Raw genomic sequence first — 22,317 nt, 5'->3', positions numbered from 1 at the left:
ATCATCAACACGTGAGCTGAAATATGCTATAGGACATAACTGGGGTGTGAGTCAGGTAGACATTAGGTAGTCATTTTTGATAGAGACAAGCTAAACTTTTTATGGTAGTGACATTGACTAATGAAGCTAAGCATAAATTTATATTGCCATTCAGTTATTTTCACAACGAAGTAATATTTTACAATTAGGAAGATTTGTGTATGATAAAATATCGAATAGTAATTTTCATGTTTGCAAAGGCGTAGTCACACGTTACATATACCTACCTACCGTAGCACTTTGACAACGTGCGACTGCGGTTTTCCAAACATGAAAATTACTATGCAACTACATTAGCAACTTTGTTCAGTTCAGTATTCTGAAAATCTTGTTTTATACTTTTTCAGCGTCGTTTTTTGTCATAGTTAGGTTTTAGTTTTTTTACTTTTTAAATATTCCTTGTAATGTCACTACTTTTTATGCTACTCCTGTGTTTGTTACACTTTTAAACTTGTTGCTTATTATGTGTCAATGTTTTTGTAAATAAACCTTTAATCTATATATCATCCTCTCAACTACCTAACTTAGATGACCAACGATAGCAAAAGATCAAACGTATTTCAACCTTTTTCTTAATAATAATAAAAGATTAATTAATTACTTTCAGATGCACAAATCAATTAGGATCTTTTATTTAGAAGACGGTTCATTTCAGTCCACTTGAGATAAGCTTCAAGGAAAGTTTATTTATATAGTTTTTTCCATTCCATGTGCGGTAACGTGTGGCACAATTACTGGCTGCCATTATTGTATTTATTTCTGTTTTACACATGTGCGCGTGCGCCTGTTTTGAAGGGCTAATCAAGCGGGCCGTAGAACTTTTTATTAGAATTTCAGAAAATTTTCATATTTATGAATTACTCTGTGATTTGGTCAAATTAGGAGAGATTGTCTTTTAAAGTTTTTCTTTTGTGACTTTTATAATGTCCACTAATGTGCAGGTTTTCATAGGTACAACTATAGGTAATTATTTTTCAATTACCTACTTCTGATTTACAAGTGGAAATGGTTACTTGAAAAGAGTTATTAATAATTAACTTACAACGGCTACTGTCCGAAAACCAACTTTGAATAAACAGTAGTTTTATTGCTATATCTACTATTACATAGACATAGACTATGATGATTTTTGCATTAAAACTTTCATGAAAGTCTATTGGTTTAAAAGATTTTCCGCTTTTCATTTGCTTCTTTTTTATCTAGGAAACTGCAAAATTCTTTAGTAAGGATATTCAACTGAATAACTGACTAATGAACGGATGGACAAAGTATGGCTAATTAAAAACAACTAAGGCTGGGTTGCACCATCTTACTTTAGCTTTAACAAACGTCAAAAATCTATCAAACTCCATACAAAAACACCAGTTATCGTCAAAGTTAGGTGGTGCAACTCAGCCTAAGAATAATTATTAATAATTATGGTTTTCAGTTTTCATAGCAGCGGCCCGCGGTTGACAGCGCGCGGTGCGCACGAGTGTGTTAATTTCGTATACCACCGCGGTGTTCAGCGTCCCTCAAACTGCAACTTTCACTATTATTAACTATGCTTATGTTAATTGTAGTTTTTAAAAGGTTTGGCAGAGCCACCTTTACTAGTCTCTTTTCCGGTTGAATGTATTTAAAATTAACTAAAATCAGGAAAAAGTTGTGTAACATTAATCATTATAATTTAACTAGGTATATCAAAAAATTAAAATAACCGACAAACTCTACCAAACATCTACGCGTCATAATGAACTTTTCTGAATTCTCAATGGGTATTAATTACCGTTAAATCTGTAAAAAAAAATTAATGGATTTATGAATTTATTTTTCTAAAAGATAGCGTTTTATTGCCTTGGGGCTGATTTTTAATCCGTCGGAAAAATGTTAATTACAAAATAAAAAATCATTGTAAGTATTTCCAATACAGAAACTATCAGTATACTAAACTTAAACCGTAAATAAAAGATATCTGACGATTAAAAATTAACCCTTAAATTCTAATGTCCACCAACAACTATGAGTTCATAAATCAGGTAGAGTTTGAGAACCATCCTCCGAAGACAAGTGTAAGCATTTCGTCTTTGGCCCAGATCTAGCGAACAATACTGACGTAAATCATACTAAGCTCGCTAGATCATTAGCGGGCTGAAAAATTCAGACATTTGCAATTTAGGTCACTTTTTTGCTTGTGGTAAATATAGATTCCATTGATGATTCTTAGATTTTGGTAATGTGGATGGGGATTGATTGATTACGTTGTTATGGTTTCACTGTAGTATTTAAAGCACTAGGTAATGGCTAGAAATAAATAAAGATAGAATAGAAATAAAGTTTTTTAAATTGCAAAATCTTTTTTAAATAATTTTTTCAGTGACTGTTTCATCTGAAGGTAGGTTCGATTTAAAGCATGGTCTACCCGAAGGCCTAGAAGTTAAAATATTCAGTTGTCAAAGATATACTGAAAACCCCTATTGAAAAAAAATCTTTGGCTATTTCATCTGATGTTACGGTATAGAAAACTTTCACCAGAGGCCTTCAGTTACTAATAGGCTGCCTTCATTACTGCAAATCGATTCCTGTACCTAATATTACATCCTTAGTAACATTATGCCATTCATCATCATCATCATCATCATTTCAGCCACAGGACGTCCACTGCTGAACATAGACCTCCCCAATGATTTCCATAGGTTGGTAGCGGCCTTCATCCAGCTACCTTTATGAGGTCGTGGGTCCACCTTGTGGGTGGACGTCCCATTTCTGGTTCTGGCGTGAAATATGTGCACAAATTTTATCCTAAAAAAAAATACTACCTAACCTACTTTTTTTATCCACAACGAGTAAACCTACAAGTTACTTTAGTTTTCATAAAGACGGTTAATTTGCCATTTAAATTGAAAGTACATCATTTGCATACTAAACCGCATGCTGAGCTAGTCTAGCACCGCACACATGTCACCCATAAGTGCAGTGCAGTGCAACAAAACCGCGCTTGCGCATATCATCCTTTTGTAAATAAAGGTTCGCTGAAAAACAATAAGTGCAGGATATCGTTGTTTACAAAAAGAGCGCGTAAAAGAGTAAGTTGTTATTTTAAAGATGGCCGTTGCTTTGGCTCGTGTTATTGACCGGGTCTAAATTAATTAATATGTACTTAATAATTAATTAGGTATGACAATGACACTCTTCGGTGTAATTGATTTTAAGTAGATACGTAAGGGACAAAAAAGAAGTCTTGTGTTGAAACCTTGTTGTTGTTTCATGAAAAAATAGCACGAAAATTGAGTATTTTTCAGTAGAGTTCAGTTCAAGGCTGAAACTGATAGAATGCATTTTTGGTAGAGCAGGTGTATTAAGAACTATAGCGGCCGACCGCGCCGCGACCCCGTATTACCCTCTTGGGAATGGAGTTTCGTAAAATCCGTTCTAAACCATAATAAGAAATCTACCTGCCAAATTCCAAGTTTTGTAGGTGTTATAGTTTCTGATAATGATTAGGAATCACTGAAAGAAATCACAAGGCTGCTGAAATTTTAGGAACTCTACTACGAGTATATCGTAAAGATAGATAAGCCTATTCAGTGTAACGTTTTCAGTAACTCTACGTTAGGTATACTTCAGTGCAAGATCCTGTCCTTTGGATCTTCGGATTCAATTTATTTACGTCCAATTTCCTTGGAAAACACACGTGTACCCGATAATCTTATTTACCAATAAATAGGATAATGCCCTGAGATAACGACAATGTGCACGCGCATCTATTGAGGTCGCGATCTCCAACTTTGTTGGTTTACAAATCTGTGATAAGATGTTTGTATGCGATTTGATGGCCGTTTGGCGTACCTAAGTGCGCGGGTAAGTAAAGCTAGTCATAGATTCAAATCTCGACAGTACAGACAATCAAAATTTTCTGTATTATATTATGTGTAAACTAGCATTCATTTGTCCTTACAGATAGATCTTGTGTACACATAGATCCTAGCTACACAGGAGTTGCAGCGGTGGGAACGAAAGGTGGGAATAGTCCCGTACTCGCATCGATCCATGGCTTCGTCCATGTGAACATGTTTATGTTGTGCTATTCTGTAAGTACAATATACAAAATTGTAAAATTTAATCTAAATCTGCCCTTTAGATTTTGGGCGAGTATCAAACTTCCACAAACTACGATTACATTCATGAGGAAGTGTTGAAGTAGGTAAGTATATATTTAATTTATAACCAAGTGCACCTATGGTCAGCAATGAACGTCTTACGGCTGTTAATGATGATAATGAAGTGCCAACCTTACTGTAAGATGTCAGTTAAATGCTGTCCTGAGGCCGTTGAGCGACTTAACACCATGAATCAATCCTAAGAATGCAACGAAATAAAATTATGGTCGGAGTAGTCATCATCATCATCATTTCAGCCATAGGACGTCCACTGCTGAACATAGGCCTCCCTTAATGCTTTCCACGTTGATCGATTGGTAGCGGCCTGCGTCCAGCGCTTCGCTTCGGAGTAGTCACCTATCCCTTAACCACCGCACATTAGGTTGCATTATCTAATTAGTACAAAGAGGATGATATCACAGAGTACACCTTACACAAACAAAACTTTTTTTCAGTCAAAATCTAAAAAAACTATTCCCAACTTTATTCTCTCATCTTGTCGTTGAAATTTATTTTCTAACACATCAAAGTAGTCACTAAAAATACACACAAAAACTTGTAGAAAGCACTTGCTGTGTGTAAAAACTCATACTTCGTTAAACCCGTCTTCGACTAAAAAAGATGCGCCCGAGTCGATTTCGTAGATGAGCAGGATTTTTTTCGTTTCGGTAAGTGCTGCAACGGTAGCACGATTATTACAGATGCTTGAGTTGGTAGCGATTAATGTACTAATTACAGAGATAAAAAATTGTGAATTAGGTACAATATTGAACCTGTTTGAACAATAGCGATTTGAAAAACCTGCGGCATTTTTTTTGGATTCACTGGTAGGAAATAGTTTCTTTTGAAAGCAGGCAGTGGTAGCTAAAAGTTTCTAAATGCCGATTTTTGTCAATAAAGAAATATTTCCTATCGATAAAACTGCCGATTCCATTCTATCTATTCCATTAATATTATTTTCCTTTTTATTAATAGGTCGTAGGTACACTAAACAAGATGCTATATTTACCTATCAACGAGTAATTCTAAAGATTTTTTCGAAAACCATAAATTATAATCTTGTGACTATTTACTAAAACGGCAGAATAAGCTCTAGAAAATTTTATGAGCACATTTTTTACTGAAAACATCTTAAAATGAGGCCAAACTCCAATTTGGGCAACTTAGAAACCATTTTGGGTTCTTACTAGAAATTAAAATGACAAATGAATCTATAAAACTTGCTTTAAAGGATTACTTATGGCGCCAAAGAGCCGTAAACACCACACCTTACTAAATTATCAACAGCTGTAACTGCTGAGCTTTAAGCCCTTAGTTTTAAGGGCGATAATAAAGCATGGGAAGTGCAAAACTATTTTGGTGGTGTGTTAGCACCATGTGTTACGGGTTTCAGTATTTTTTTCGCTATCCCCAGTTTATCCCTTCAGTTATTCCTGATGCTGTCTCTACAGAGTGCGGTTGTGGTTCCATTTTCAAATTTGACAGTTCGCGCCAAAACTTGTGACGTTTGATTGTGATAACTTTTGACGTTTTGTTTTTTATTGGTGAGTAGATTTTTATTAATAGACTAATAATATGATCTCTTTTTTATTACTTTTTATTTTTAAAATTTGTCAAAAATGAACTTAGCGGGAAAATAGTTGGCTGTAATTTTGACATAATTCTTAAAAACTTTGGTTGAAACTTAAAATAATTCAAATGATTTTAAAATAGTGAGATTAATGTTTAGTTACATTTGTTATAATTGATAAGAAACCTTAATCATTATTAAGTCGCTTTCACCATTTTCAATGTATTCTTTACTTATTGTGTTGATTAAAACACCTGTAAACAAGACCGAGACTTTAAAATATTATCTCATACGATTATGAAAATTAATTATAGGGATTCGTTTAGTTTATTTTGTTTTCATAAAGATAAAGGTTTTTTAAATATTATCTGGTCTTAAAAATATGGATCTAGTAATTAGAGTGACTAGCTTTTTTTTAATGAAACGCGTTTATTATTGTAAAGGGTTTAAAGTTTTCAGTCTAAATTATGTCAGTGTTAGTAAATTTTTTTTAAACAATTTTTAATCCGTTATCGACTTTCATTACTTTAATTCTAGGTTTTTTCAAATATTATCTGGTCTTAAAAACTTGGATGTAGAAATTAAAGTGACTTGCTTTTTAATGGTTTTAATAAAACGCGTTTATTACTGTAAAGCTTTTAAAGTTTTCAGTCTGAATTTATTTCAGTGTTAGTAAAAATTTTTTTAAACAATTTTCAATCCCTTATTGATTTTCATTACTTTTATTAATAATTTATTTTTCCACTTTACGTGTTTAAGTACTTAATAATTTCTAATTAGACCATGTCATTACTTCTTATTGAATGTATTTTTATTAAAGTTTAAAGAAAACCTCTAAGAAACTTTATTTGAAGTTAACAATAATTTTAGTGTGCCTATAAATAAGTAAGAGAAGTACATTAATATTATGTTAAAATAAAACCTTATCTGTCTGATCGTATAACGATAATAAAAAATCGCAATATGTGGCACTTACAAATAATTCCCTAGGCCATCAACCTCACATTCATCTACCTAAACAACATCCTTCCAATCATCTACAAAACGTTGAACTCTACCACATTAATTACTCCAAAAGCAATTAATTAACCATCCAACTGTTTTCCTGCAAGTTTTTTGCAACAAAAAACACTTCCTTAGTTCCTTTAACATCGAGATGGCAACAGAACACGTGTGCTAACTTGTAATAATATGTAATAATTAAATTTATAATTCGCAGATGCTCAGGCCACGCGTTACGGGACGAAGAGAAAGTTTATTATTATAATAATAGCAAAACCACATGTGCAAACCGCCATATGTACACCTCTTAGACTACAGAACCTTAGGTAAATGAACTTAGCAACATGGCTGACTATGATATCATGCCGTGTTACGACGAAGACGAGTTGTTCCAAGACAGAAATGACAGCGTCACAGACCTTCACGCGTATTACATGAGTCAATTCAACCTAGAATTAGAACATGGAAATAAGAAAAAAGACACTTTTAAATATGGCGTCGAAGAGAGCTTCGATTTTGAAGTCTTAGATAATTGGAACACCAACAATGTTAATGACTTTGGAGGTATGAACAATGCAATTGAAAGTAGTATAAACGAACAGAATATTAAAGAGGTGCTGCTAGATCTAGACAGCATTGAGTTTGAAGAAAAAGATATCTCAGTAGATACCAAAGTGACGGAGCACAAACAATTCAAAACAAATGACTACATAGACGACGAGTCGCTAATTGATGAGCTTTGTAGAGAAGAAGGCGAAACGTGCCGATTAACACCTGAAGGCTTCAACGAAGAATACCTGTCTACAGCTACTAATGAAAAGAACCTATTGCCTTCAATAGAAACAGTATTTTCCAAAAGATATTGTTACAACACTACAGAAGATCAATCGCACAATTATACCAATGTAAACGAGACGGTCCTTCCAAACAACGAAGTAGTAATAGAAAATCTAGATCACTACAGCTATCCAAATAACATACTGTACAATTTGGATGCTGAGAAGCAGTACATTTTACCTGATACCCCTACCAGTTGTACAGAATTTAATTTTGAAGCTGGTAATCGGAAAGTATCAGTATCAGAATCTATTGAGAGTGATGTACAGAGTTCGAGTTATTATGACGAAAATTCCGAAACCTTTGACGAGGAAGATCTTTTCATTAATTTAGATGATTTCGGTCTACATTTCGAGAATGAAAATGAAGAATATCAGTCGGGGAAGGCGCAGAATGAAGCGAAAGCAGAAAAGGAAAACATTCAAGGTATAAACTAACATTTTGTTTTTTAATTTTGCTAATTAAGTAATGTCAAAAGCCCCATACACGTGCCGTAGCAATGCAACTTTCCTCCAATCAGTTTCAGAAACTGTAACTTTATTAATAGCTTTTAGATAAAATGTATTTTATTATTGTTTTAGGTGAAAAAGTATGTTTATGGGAACACTGTTACGAGCGGTACCCGAATCAAAACACCTTGGTGGAGCACATAGAGCGAGCCCATGTCAACAGCTACAAAGGTAAGAAATCCCTCATTTAGATACTTTTTCAGATTTTCAAGTTTAGCGTTCCTTTTAAAATTAAGACGGGTCTCAAAGGTGACATTGTTATTATGTACTAGTACACGAGTACTTTCGTTACAGATCTTTTTCAGGCATTTAATGTAAACTAAAAACAACCGAACTGAAATACCTAGCTACCCCTAGTAATGGCTTTCAGCTGCTTCAAGTAGCAAAGTAAATTAGCTTGTACAAAAAAGACGTACTTAGCGATGAACACTACCTTAGGCTTAGCTTTGAAACACGTCACACATTTATGTACTATTTTGTTTACTAGTTGCTTGCCGTGCCCAGGTCAATATTGCTCACGTATGGATGACAATAATAATTTATTAAAGTCAACAACTATCAACTCTGTAAGTGGGTGGTGACGTAGTAGTATTATGGGGTGTTTCTTATCGTAGTTGTAGTTAGACTGGCCTAAACAACCTAAGACTGGCCTAAGAGTATGGGGACGCATAACCCCCTCGTCTACATATAAAGGGATTCAAGGATGTGATCGCCAATTGTACCTGTCACGTAAATTACTTTATGTAGAATTCTTAATTAGACCGACTCACCCTTTTGAAAATGCGACTGCTTCTTTATCAAGTAATCTAACTTCTGTTTTCTTCTTCCAGGCGACGAATTCAGCTGCCTCTGGCGAGAGTGCGCGCGCGCACGCCGCCCGTTCAACGCGCGCTACAAGCTGCTCATACACATGCGCGTCCACTCCGGACACAAGCCTAACCGGTGCCATGTAAGTTATCATCATCACCAGGTCATATCTCCCTTACTGGAACACGATCTTTTAACCATAGGCAAGTGGAGGTTTTAGCTAGACGGGATGGGAAAACCTGATATGGGCACATTTTCCACTTAGTTAGTGCCTCTTACGACATCCACGGATCACAGGAGTTGCAGCGGGGGGAACGAGAGATGGGAATAGTCCCATTCATCCACGGTCCATGGTTTATGGTCCCCATCGGACCCAGATTAAATTTGACGTATTAGATGTTATTATGACACTTCCCTTACTAGACTAGAATGATTCTTCTTACTATTTGGGATGTTATGTGACGTATTTGTAACTTACAATTTTTAGACATTTTTGGATATGTAGTTCCATGTGAGCGCCAAATCCTTGAGACAAGGTTTTGCCCGATCTTTAGAACCTTTTTAGTTGTAATAACTATGTACTTAAAAACAATCTAACTTACCCCATTTTCACCAGCACCCTGGTTGCGGCAAGGCGTTCTCCCGGTTGGAGAACCTGAAGATTCACATCAGGTCGCACACCGGCGAGAGACCCTACACCTGCCCAGCACCTCACTGTAGGAAGGCTTTCTCCAACTCCTCGGATAGAGCTAAGCACCAAAGGACTCATTTCAATGCGGTAAGCAGTAGCATTAGCACAGTACCTAATAGAGTTACCTGAAGATCCACAACAGTGTTCTTACCATGCTAGCGGCTGCGTAAAAAAAGACATTTAAATGTATGACAGATTGAACTGCGCCGCTAACGGCTACTATCAAGAACTAAAATCTTCATAGATTATTTGACGCACTCTCTACCGAGCTCACCTAACGTAAACTCATGGTAAGCACATAAGACGCGCGTTTCGGTTACGAGTTCTGGGCCAAAGTTGACCCCTAGGGCTTTAGCCCTAGGGGTCAACTTTGGCCCAGAACTTTAGTACAAAATACAGATTTGTACTTTAGTACAAAATACAGATTTTTAGTTGGCCGTATGAAAGTGCGCACATTACACCGATTTGATATCGGGCGATTCTTCAAATCTTCATACAAATTTGAAGCCGACCCAACTATCGACTGAAAAAGTCTGTAGTATGAGGGGTGTCTTCAGTAAGAAGTAGACAGAAAAAAGGTCACTCAATCCTCCCTTCTATTTCAGAGGCCGTACGCCTGCGGTGCTCCTGGCTGCGGCAAGAGGTACACGGATCCCTCTTCCCTCAGGAAGCACGTCAAATCCCACCCTCACATCGCCAACGCACCCAGAACCTGCATAGCACCCTCCAGACCCATGAGGAGACCAGACCATGAACAGCTGGTGCCCAGCTCGCCAGCCAAACTGGCGACTTTAAGGTGTATACGGGATAAACTTACTGTGCCAAAGATGCACAGGATGTAGAGACAACTATGTAAAGACAGCTGGTTCAACAGTAGCATTCTTAGTATTGAACGACAGCTCGTTCAAAAGTAATTTCTTTAAATGGGCCCTGTATCAAAATTGATTGGGCCCTTTCTACTTGAAGAGGCCATCGAGGATCAAGACATTCAAGACCCATTTCATCTTAAAAAAACGTCATTGCAAAATTTTGTTTTTTGAGCAAACGTTACTCCTTCCATCGCGGGACCTTGGTTAATTTCTTAAAAAACCTAGGACTAAATTCTGTTTAATGGTTTATCCGGGGTGCTGAAGTCCGGGAGCTCCGTATCATTGATACGGCTTATACGGCGGTAGCTACGCCCCTGTCGTTCAAGGTAAACAGTTTCCAGGGTCCAATGTCCAAGGTTCCAAACCATCATAAGGTTCAATGCCAGTTTAACTTTCCCCCGGGACAAACTTGGCCTTCACCGGTTGGGTTTTTATTGGCGGTCAAGTTGTAGATCCTGGCTACACATGAGTAACTTGCAGTGGTAGGAACGAGAGGTGGATATAGTCCCGACCAAACTGTAGATCCTGGATTTTTGGGTACTCAACTAAAAATGAAACAAATTGTGTTATTTCAGTCTGAAATTGTTTAACAAAGTTGTTTTTCACTTTCACGCATAGATATTAATAAGGTTTATTAGTTAAGTTAAAAAGTAAAGCTCAATTTATAGACTGAAATCTAAATTGGCTCAACTAAATATACGAAATTTGATTTGTGTTGAAAACACAATATTACGTTCTATTGTTTTTTAAATATTATAAGATTTTACATCTAAGTTAAAGTTATTGTGTATATTTTATTTATAACGTTTTTTTTAATTGTGCTCATTTCTAGACATTATAGAAAGGCTTGTGTCTGACACAGATCTCGATTAAAAAGACATTTAGGTTTTTAGTACTTAATTAGGATTTTAAAAACTTCTCTACCTAAACGTAGTATTAGAACAATAAAAATATACATGTACTTATATTGTACATAAGTTATGCATGTGTAGGAATACAAATTGTCTATTTATTAATTTAAAAAATAGGATACTGCTAGATACAGTCAGCGTGAAATAGTTCGTGGCACCCAAAGTAGCCAATGTTCGCTAATTACACGTCTTTGTTACAATAAAATAAATAAATAAATATCCTTGAACATTTTACACTACGCTTCTAGTCCCAAACTAAGCAAAGCTTGTACTATGGGTACTAGAAAACGGATATAAACATACTTAAATACTTTTTTTTTGTAAATACATATATATTATACATATTAACACCCAGACCTGTCACAGAAATTAAAATTCATAATTTCAATTTCTGCCCGGCCGGGAATCTAACCCGGGAGCTCTCGGTATAGTAGTCCGTTTCTGAACCACTACACACCAAACGGCCGACAATGTTCGCAACACGTCTTTGTTACAATTGGAATAAGTTCGTGTTGTCAACTTTTTGGCCACTTTGGATATGACGAACTATACGGGGCTGACTGTACCTAAATAAAATTTTATTTAGGTAAGACTAAGTCGTTTTTAAATAGAATAAGATATTCTTCCACTGTGCACCTATATTTGCTCAATTATTTAAGGACCATGTCAATTTTAGTGACTAATTTTAGTTTTAATTTAGTCTTAGTTGCAAAATTCTCATCGTACGATGAGTATGTACAAACAGCTCGCTTTCCAAAGAATCTCCTATATTTTAAGATTGTTCCATATTAGATCTCTTAAATAGGAGTGCCTGGTTTTAGGCAATTAGTTTAGGCAGTTACTGTCGTTAAAATTTAATTTCCAGTTAAGATGCTCAATTTTAATTGATATTATAGTTTATTGAACAAAAAATGTGTTTTTACTTTTACCTCATTCCTGTCACCAAAGGCGCTGCATGCAGGCCGCCACCAACCCGCCCGTGGAAATCATTGGGGGAGGCCTATGTTCAGCAGTGGACGTCCTATGGCTGAAATGATGATGATGATGATGATGAAAATAAGTTTCAATGGATTTTGGATCGTTCCTTTTATAGTCGACATAATATTTTTGTTGCAAAATAGTACCTCCGCCTCTGTGGTCTAGTGGTAAGACCACCTGCTTCAGACGCAGAGGTCCCGGGTTCGATTCCCAGTGGGGGCAGATTTTTCTGTTCGGTTTGGTAGGGCTATTTCTAAGTCCGCCTGGCTAGCTACCACCATCTTACCTAAGTCTGTCGCCATAACAACAATGTTAACAGCATTGTTGTGTTCCGGCAGTTAGAGGTAAGATAGCCAGTTCCTCCGTGGTTGAGGATTCCGAGTGAAGCTCGCTTCCACCTTCGGCCTGGTCATCACTTACCATCAGGTGAAATACAGGCCAAGTCAAGAGCTCGTTGTGGATAAAAAAATATTTAAAAAACACTAACTAAGTATGTATTACTACTAAGATTACCTTTACTTCATTGTTTAGCAGGTAAGTAAGTTTGTTATGGACGTCACTGCGTCATAGCATCATCGTTTAAAGTTTTCCGGAAAATTTCACCTTGATATCGTCAACAAACTCGCTATCCGTAAATAACTAAATACGTATCATCAGTCCATCGAATACAATGTTGCTATCTAAGGTCAGAGTTGGTTCCTAGACCCTAGACTCGTGTAACAGCTCCATATAAAAGGGGTGCTCCGTCGGCCATCTTCAGAAGTGACCTTCTCGTACTACCACTCGCAGCTACCAGAGTGGCATTATGAAGATCTTGGTGTTGGCTACGTTGATCGGTAAGTACACACTAATAATATTAAAGTTAAAAGTTTGTTTATGAATCGCGAGCTGTCGCGGGTAAAAGCTAGTGTTTTTATTGCACAAAAGGCGGACTTAGTGCTATATCTGTCCAGTCTGATGTCTATAATAATAAATAATAAATATCCTTGGAAATTTTACACTGCGCTTCTAGTCCCAACCTAAGCAAAGCTTGTAATATGGGTACCTACTAGACAACGGATATAAACATAGTTACTTAAATACTTTTTTTTTTGTAAATACATACATAGAAAACACCCAGTCCAATAAAACAAATATGTTCATGCACACAAAAATGTTTGTACTGTGCGGAAATCGAACCCGCTACCTCCGGAATAGTAGTCCGTTTCGAACCACTTCACCAAACGGCCGATAATAAGATACTCAATGTGATATTAAATTTATGTGTTTGTGGCTAGCTAAACCGAGGGAAAAAGTTAATTCTATACAATCGCACGAAAGGCAGGCTTAGTGCTGTTATCTGTCGAATGAGGCTGACAAATTTTTTTTAGCCTGTTTTAGTAGTTTGTGTACGTGTACATCCTTTATTTGTGAGTTGAGTGAATTTACTTAATTTCCCAGTTCTTGAAAACGAAATTAATATAGTAAAAAATATTGAAATTTACGTTAATATTTCAATATTTTTCTTATCATTTTAGGGGAAAACTACTTGGGTTTACAAAGCCATCTAAAATCATTAGGGTAAATAACTTCCTAATACTTAATTAATATTTGTGTTAATTTAATTTCCAGCGGCCGTAACATCGGGCCGCCTCAGCAGCTCGGACGTCGAGGCCCTGAAGCAGGGACCATGGCGCGTGGGCACCGTCTACCGCTATGACGTGGAGGCCTACACCCTGGCGCGCTTGCCCGAAGGCCCCAGCACCGGCGGCGCCCTCAAAGCCCGCTTCGTCGTCCGCGCCCACGCCCCCGGCCGCCTCCTGGCGCGCCTCGAGAACCCACAGCACGCCACCGTCCACCAAGAACTTCCCGGAAACAGGCAACTGCCTTCCGACCTCAAGTACCAACCCGTCGACAAACTCGACCAGCCCTTCGAGATCAACATAAACGGGGGACGCATCAAGTCTCTCAACCTCCCCTCCGATCTCCCTCTCGCAAAGGAGAACCTCCTCAAGGGTCTCATCAGCGCTCTCCAGCTCGACCTCTCCACCTACAGACATGTCCGCAGGCCCGAGACCGGCTACGACAAGAAAACCGAGCAGGGTCACTTCAGGAAGATGGAGACTGACGTCACCGGCGACTGTGAGACTCAATACGATGTCTACCCAGCCGTCCCCGAATGGCGCCGTGAGCTCCCCAAATTCATCAAAGACGAGGAACCCATCATGATCTCCAAGACCAAGGACTACGGACACTGCCATCACCGCGTCGCTTACCACTTCGGCGTTCCTGAAGGCTCTGAATGGTCTGGCGCTGCTCACAGGAACCACGAAGAGCAGTTCATCCGACGTGCGACCGTTTCTCGCATCCTATCCGGCAAACAAGGCCCTATCTACAAGTCTGAGACCACCAGCACCGTTCATGTTAACCCTCAAATGTATGGCAAGGACAAGGCCGAAGTACTCAGTTACGTCCAACTGTACCTAGTTTCCTACGAGAAAGACGTTGAAGCTGAATGGCAGAAACCAGAACACTACCGTGAAATCAACAACTTATTGTACTCCATCACTGACAAGCGTGTTATGATCACTGACCGTTCATCATCAGATGAATCTGCAGAAGACTACTTCAAAGCTGATGAGGTTTTTGAGGCTACTACTGAAAAGAAGATTAATCGCATGCGCCGGTCGGTGCATTCATCTGAGGAGAAAAAGGCAGCTAGCAGCTCCATGTCAGCTAGTTCCAGCGAAGGTTCGATCTTCATGAATGATAACGTTCCCGAAAACAACCAGCCCGCTTACGCTGCTCTATACATGATGCCTCAGACTCGCGCTGACAAGAAACAAAACCCAATGAACGCTCAAAAGCTCGCGCAAGAACTAGCCCAGCAACTGCAAAACCCTAACAACATGCCTAAGGCTGACTTCCTGACCAAGTTCAACATTCTCGTTCGCGTCATCGCGTCGATGAGCTGGGAACAGCTTAGCCTTACCAGCCGTGGCATTGAAGTCGCTAAATCCTCCAATAACAAAATTAAGGCCGATATGTGGATGGTCTACCGTGATGCAGTTGCGCAAGCTGGTACCATGCCCGCTTTCCAACAAATCAAGACCTGGATTCAAAATAAGAAGATCCAAGAGGAGGAAGCCGCTCAAGTTGTTGCTTCTTTGGTGTACTCTCTTCGTTACCCAACCAAGGATATCATGATCCAGTTCTTCAAATTGGCTGTGAGCGATGAGGTTAGACAGCAGAAGTACCTCAGCAGCACCGCTTTGATTGCGGCAACCAAGTTCATAAACATGGGCCAGGTTAACAACGAGACCGCTCATTCCTTCTACCCCACCCACATGTATGGCCGCCTGTCCCGCAAGCACGATGCCTTTGTTCTTGAAGAAATCCTGCCTCGTCTCTCTGAGGACTTGAAACAGGCTATTCAACAGGGCGATAGTAACAAGGCCCAGGTGTACATCAAGGCTATCGGAAACCTTGGACACCGTGGAATACTGAACGTATTCGCTCCGTACATTGAGGGTAAAATCCCAGTCTCCACTTACCTCCGCAGACAAATGGTGAAGAATCTCCGCGTTCTGGCCCACCAGAAGGATGTGTTTGCTAGGGCTGTGTTGTTCACCATCCTGAAGAACGTTGGTGAGCCTTATGAAGTCAGAGTGGCTGCGATCGACAACATTTTCATGGCGCGTCCTACGGTGTCCATGATGCAAGCGATGGCTCAGATGACCCATAACGACCCCAGCGTGCATGTAAGAGCTGTTCTGAAGGAGAGCATTATATCGGCTGCTGAACTGAAGATCCCCCACTACCGGGACCTGTAAGTTTTATTTTTTTAATATTAACAAATCTTTATTGTCAACAAATGTATTAACATGCCTATCATTACAGTGCCAGGACCGCCCAGGTTGCTAAATGGATGGTGACTAAGCAGAATTATGGCAAGCAGTACTCCAGCAAATACTTAAATGACTTTAGCGACATGGAGTCCGAACTTAGCATACTGAGAGCCTACACGCAGATTGGAAGTGAAGACAGTCTGCTCCCCAAGGACATTAGGTACACCCTCAAGACCAAGGCTGGTGGTTGGAACAAGATGAACACAGTGAGTATCAAAGTTATTAGAACCAAATAGTGCGCCGCTGCTTATTTTTCGACTTCAGTGTGTAGGATAAAGAGGCTGATTAAATAAATCGAGCAGTGAAAGCCACTGGGCTATTCGCTAAGTTGTATAAACTAAGTTCTGTTGTACTTATATTTAAAATTATTTCTTTATTTATTACAGATTGGCGCTTCATTCTCAAGCGTACAGGACTTCATGAACGCCATCCAACGTCAAATGGACAAAATCAGCAAACCTCATCCTAGGTCCGAGGCTGACCACAAATTCTCTGCTGAGAAGATCTCTGAAATGTTGAAACTTAAACCCGAACCTAAGAACCCACTTGAAGCTGCGTTGTACTTCAGTTTAGGAGGCCAAGAGAGGTATTTCACTTTCAGTGAGAGCGACATTGAACAACTTTCTGCTATAATTAACCAAAACATGGCTGACTTGGCTAAAGGCACTGAGAAACATTACACTAAAGTAGTGAACCAGGCTCAAGTATCCATTATGTTCCCAGTCAGTATGGGTATGCCTTTCATCTTCAAGTACAAGGTGCCCACCGTTCTTCACATGCAAGAAAAATCTAAAGGCCAGATCACCCCTCCGTCCGAGAAGAACGAACATTACTTAGCGAACATCGACAAGGAAATCCATTTCACGTTCGCCAGAAACATTGACGGTAGTGTTGGCTTCATGGACACCATTTCCAACCAGCTTGCTAACGTTGGTGTGACCAGCAAATTGCAAGTGAACCTGCCCTTAAAAATGCAAATGGAATTGAAGTCTAGGGAGCTGAAGGTGAGCGTGGAACCTCTACGCCCTGACCAGGATGACACCATCGTCCATTACAGTGTATGGCCATACTCCGCCAACCAGAAGAAAGAGTCTCTTGTGCCTGCATCCCTGGATCCCTCCACCAAAGCTATTACCCGCAAGAACAAGGTAGTAGCAATCGACACCAAGTTTGGCCAATCAGTGGGCCAGCAATTCCAATTACAAGGATACTCATATTCCTCGGACTACAAGAACGTGGGCGAAATGATAAAATCGAAGGACCTACTTACCAACATCGCTCAGGCTCTGTTCCAAAAGGATGTTGCTATGACACACTTCAACCTCAAACATCTCGGCAAGCAATGCTCTAACAAACGTATCACTTTAACTGCTGTATTAGGTAAGTTTTGGTTCTATTCCATTTAACACAATATACTATCCAGAAAACGAATAAAAAATTATATCGGATATCTTTCTTGCAGATACATTCTTCAACCAAAAGGAAGCACCTCAACCTCTTGTGGCCTCAAACATCGAGGATGTGGCTCCAAACAGTGAAAACCGTCGCCGACAAATGGTTAAGCGCGTGGCATCAGGTTTTAAAATGTCCAAGGTTCAAGTTCTGGACATCAGCACTACTTTTGAGGGTCCTCAGAAGCACGAGTTCGTTTTCACCGCTGCGATGGGTAATAACCCAGTCGAACCCAAGATTCAGTATGCTTTCTTCGCTGCCAGAAACTCCGCTCAGCTTGGAAACAACCAGGTGAACGGTGTTGCAACCGTGAACAAGCCTACGGTTAATCCTCTTAACTTCCTGGAAGCTCTTAACAAGGACATGAAGCTGCACTTCGAGGCTGACGTCAAATTCGGTCAGAACGGAAATATCCACGTGCAAGGTCAATCTGAACGCACCAAGAAGTTTACTGAGGAGCTCAAAGAACACCAGTTGGGCAAGAAATGCGCCAAGGAAATGGAAAAGAACAACAACTACCAGGAAGCTTGTCATAGGATGATTGTGTTCGCACACGCTCCTGACTACCTTAAAGCATCAGTGACATATAAGGACATGAGCCCCATCGCTAAGTCCTGGGTTTTCCGTGCGTACAAAATGGCTGAACACCTTGGATACTGGAACTCAGATGTCAACCTAATGAAGACCACGCCTGAAGGCAAGCTCGAAATTGAATCGCAGATGTGGTATTTGGAGAACAGAATGAACTTGGTCCTCAGCTCAAGACTTGGTGAAGCTCGCTTTACCAACGTGCCTATCCCAAGGGTGACTGCTGGTGCTCTTGCTATTTACCAGCCCATCCAGCCTCATGAACGCGTCCTGAACTACTTCACGCGTCATCAGTACTTACGTATGTATTTCAATCGACTCTTAATTTTTACAAGCGTCGTAGGGCCTTGTCAATTACTCTTACAATACTTATTCTTCTTTTCCTTTTTCCAGCATTCTGTACTGTTGATGCAAGCAAGGTCAGGACCTTCAGTAACCGCAGCTATGACTACACCCTGACGCGCTCGTGGCATGTAGTGATGCAGGATGATGGCAAACGCGTCGGTAAAGCCAATGAACAACTCGTCGTCTTGGCCAGAAGACCTAGTGACAAACTGGAAATGTACATTTCTTACAAGTAAGTCACAGGTTACCTTATATTTTCGTAATTTAGAAAGCAACCTCAACCTCAAATAACTAACCAGTACCTATACCTTCGATTAGTTCACTATGTGCAGTTTTCTATGAGTTATAATAACAGTATGAAACTAATAGTGCTCCTCAAAATTAAAAATGGTTAAGTATTTAATCAATGTTCTGCCTTTTCAGATCGCGCAATGGCAAGGACTTGGAGATCGAAACGCCTACTCCTCAAGGCAACAAACTAACCCTGAAAGTCAAGACCAACGCCAAGAAAGTGTCCGAGGGAGATTTGACCATCTACTGGGACGACATTTCCGAGAAGCCTCTTCTGAAGTACTACACTCTGCCCGACGGTACCCTGATCCTGAACATCCGTCAAGAACGTCTCCAAGTCATCTACGATGGTGTCAGGCTGGTGGTTCTCGCCAAGGAAAACCGTAACAACATCAGAGGCATTTGCGGCTACATGAACGGCGAGGCTCGTGATGACTACCTGATCCCCAGCGGTCTAGTCGATCGTCCAGACCACTATGCTGCTTCATACGCTCTGAAGGATGCTGAATGTGACCCCAAGACCGTGGAACTCCAGGCTGAGGCCGAGAAACTGTCGTACCCTACCAAAAAGGAGTACACAGATATCCTGCCTTCTGACAAGGAATGGGAAAATGTTATGCAAGTCAGTGACGCTGAAGATCAGAAGTCTGGTAAGAAGTTGTACAAAGTGAGAAGCTATCTGCAATCTCGCGAAGAGTGCCAGATCCAACAGCAGATTCAGTTTTATGAGGATCACATTGAGTTTTGTGTGACGTCTAGGCCTCTGCCCTCTTGCCAGGCTCACTGCCGTGCCGAAGGGTTCAAGACTCAGGCTGCCCAGGTGATCTGCATGCCGAAGATTGACGAGATGTCCAACTCGTACAAAGACCAGATCCGACAGGGCAGTAACCCTCAAGTGTCTGGAGTACCAGAGCAGCAACCCAAGTGGTTCCGTGTTCCTACATCGTGCAAGGCTTATTAATAAATAGTTTGTTACGTAGGAAAACGATATTAGTAGGTAGATAAAATTGATAAAATGAATCACAATTTGGCTAGAAAATGGACACCGATGGTATAACTTATTTATTTAGACATTTTATATATTTAATTGGAATTATTATTAAATAATTTTATTAATTAATATATTTTAAAATGAATTTCTTATTTATTTATAGAAAATGATTGGATTGTAAATAAAAATAATTATTTATGTAATTTATACATTTCAATTATGTATTCAATGTGATTTTCTAAATATTATAGTATTATCAAGAACTTAGAATAGAAATTAAGCAAATGAGAAAATAAAAAAATACAAAAATTACTTTACATAATATTTACTATTTTCTTTATTCCTTCTGACCACTTTTAAAATAGGTAGGCAGGCATACATTTAGGAGGCCAACCACACACACGAAATTCCGAGTTTAATATAAGAATATTAAGCACCATCCAGCATCATACAATATCTCTTGATATACAACAAAATTCATAGAATAATACCAAATTACCTTTCTTATCATAAATCTTTTTTTCATTCAGTTTTCAGTTAATTTTTATTTTAATTTCGAAGAACGCACTTGATAGCAAGTAGGCAAGTTACGTAGAAAGCGAACGCATCCATACAATCCATCCAACCGCCAGCAATATGGTTTGCTAGTGTTGGGAACGTAATAAAATAATCGATATTTTGGCCATTAAGAACTATTTAATTTTGTTGGTGGAACTCCCTAGGCAGCGGTGGTTCCCTCAGGGATATTAATAATTAAGTATGCCCAGCATCAAGTTTCAGGGGGAGCAGAAGCTTACCCTGGTTACCTTGCTAACGTCATTCGAGAAGGTAACCATAACGGCTTAATCTATTCTGCTCTGAACTTAAAATATTATGTTTTTTATAGAATAATTTACCAATGCCAACTGTCAACATTCTAAAAAGTGTTTAACATTTTTCATCTAGCCCACATTATTTAGGTTAATAAATACCTATTATTATGACTAAGAATATAAAGTTCGCAAAAAAATAATAAAACATTATTATCTTTCTATCACATGCAATGCAATACACTGTATTTCATTCACTAACTTGTCTTTTCATTCGATCACGAAATATTGATTTAAATGACAGAATCCAAAACCCTGCACATCACTACGAAATCAGCTGTAATTTGACAGAAGACAGATGTCAAGCCAATGTGTCAAAATCGTAGATTGCGTGTATGAGCCGCATCTTTCTTTTTCAAGATTTTTAATTGGATGTGATTGTTTAAATATCATATTAATCACGTCAAAAGTTAAGAAAACTGTATTACTTACGGGGCAAGTGTTTTTCAAGGAAGTGTAGTTACGACGCAGGCGCTGTGTGATTTTGAATTTCTGATTTCCAATCATTGCTGAGTAAGGTGAGTGATTCGATTTTTAAACTGCTTTGATTTCATTCTTTATTCAATTATTTTATTGCAAATACTTGCGGATATTGTTTTAATTTTGTAGCAATTAAATCAATGCCATTTTTATTTTTAAATGGGTTTAAAATCAGAATTCCCAATACCATATTGTTAGGTTAAAATGGACCATAATTTCTTTGATAATTTGGAATATGTGCTTTTTATCTAAAGAATTTGTGATGCGAAAGAAGAATTGGGTAAGTACATTTCTGTACCTACATCTTTCAAAAAGAAGTTTCAATTTAATTTACTTATTGGATATAACCACACATAAGGCAAGTAAATACATGATTCCACTTAGCAAGCTATTCTAGCTTATGTTATCTTAATAATTATCATAATATTGTGATAATTAAACTCAAGAATGAAAAAAGATAATTATTAAGCTTAAGAATCTTATTTACTACCAATGACCCAATATTATTTATTTTAATACCTTATTTAGTATTTAAAACATCTGACTGTCTGTAACAGCATTATGTAACCTGTGAGAAAATTGTAGGCAAAGTTTCCTATATGACACTATTACTATGCACATTAGATAAGTAACAAATAGTAGGCAATAACACTGCCTTGCATAACACTTGAATTGGTTGCCAAAATAAGAATAAGGGATGAAGATATTCCTGATCAATTATGAGTCATCAGGAATATCTGAATCAATGCTTGATGCTGTCTAAAGGGTCAATCTGCAAGCTACCGGAGAACTGTTATTAAAAGTGACTTTTCTCACTTATCTCAAATCTAGGATTCAATAAAGTGAATAATTATTGAAATGACAAGAATGTATGGACTTTGCCTGACTAAATTTTTAAGGGTACTGTTACTTCCACTACTACTTTTCGACCTCAGCGGTTAAATGTTGTCCTGAAGTGCAGGTAGAACAAGCTACATATTATTATACTATTTTAAATGTTATTCGCTTAAAAAGCAAGTATAAAGAGCAAAAGAGCACTAATTAAGAATTTGAATTTATTAC

At 38.5% G+C, this 22,317-nt stretch overlaps 3 protein-coding genes across 4 annotated transcripts in view; all 3 read left to right on the top strand.

Annotated features, from left to right (window-relative positions):
• Positions 1-5,625: 5,625 nt before the first annotated feature.
• Positions 5,626-10,446, top strand: LOC114353044 (zinc finger protein 418). The gene is made up of 6 exons (XM_028304852.1): positions 5,626-5,722; positions 6,968-8,013; positions 8,169-8,267; positions 8,927-9,045; positions 9,520-9,681; positions 10,200-10,446. The coding sequence occupies exons 2-6, from the start codon at positions 7,095-7,097 to the stop codon at positions 10,434-10,436; spliced, it is 1,536 nt and encodes a 511-aa protein (XP_028160653.1). The 5' UTR covers positions 5,626-5,722; positions 6,968-7,094; the 3' UTR covers positions 10,437-10,446.
• Positions 10,447-13,109: 2,663 nt separating this feature from the next.
• Positions 13,110-19,906, top strand: Vgn (vitellogenin). Its single transcript, XM_028304855.1, has 7 exons — positions 13,110-13,188; positions 13,964-16,160; positions 16,232-16,445; positions 16,626-17,619; positions 17,702-18,580; positions 18,673-18,856; positions 19,048-19,906. Exons 1-7 carry the CDS (start codon positions 13,158-13,160, stop codon positions 19,874-19,876), a joined length of 5,328 nt encoding a protein of 1,775 aa, XP_028160656.1. The 5' UTR covers positions 13,110-13,157; the 3' UTR covers positions 19,877-19,906.
• A 1,177-nt stretch (positions 19,907-21,083) lies between these two features.
• Positions 21,084-22,317, top strand: part of Treh-2 (trehalase-2) — a 70,622-nt gene continuing 69,388 nt past the window's right edge. The window contains exon 1 of one of the 2 annotated variants that reach the window (XM_028304857.1): positions 21,084-21,293. The gene's annotated coding sequence lies outside the window, so the exon portion shown is untranslated. The remainder of the gene's footprint in view (positions 21,294-22,317) is intronic. The other variant, XM_028304862.1, reaches the window with a different exon arrangement.

The sequence above is a fragment of the Ostrinia furnacalis genome, unplaced genomic scaffold (assembly GCF_004193835.3).
Source record: "Ostrinia furnacalis isolate ACB-3 unplaced genomic scaffold, ASM419383v2 OfSCF1535, whole genome shotgun sequence".
Lineage (NCBI taxonomy): Eukaryota > Metazoa > Arthropoda > Insecta > Lepidoptera > Crambidae > Ostrinia > Ostrinia furnacalis.
This window is presented reverse-complemented; position numbering and strand designations above follow the sequence as displayed.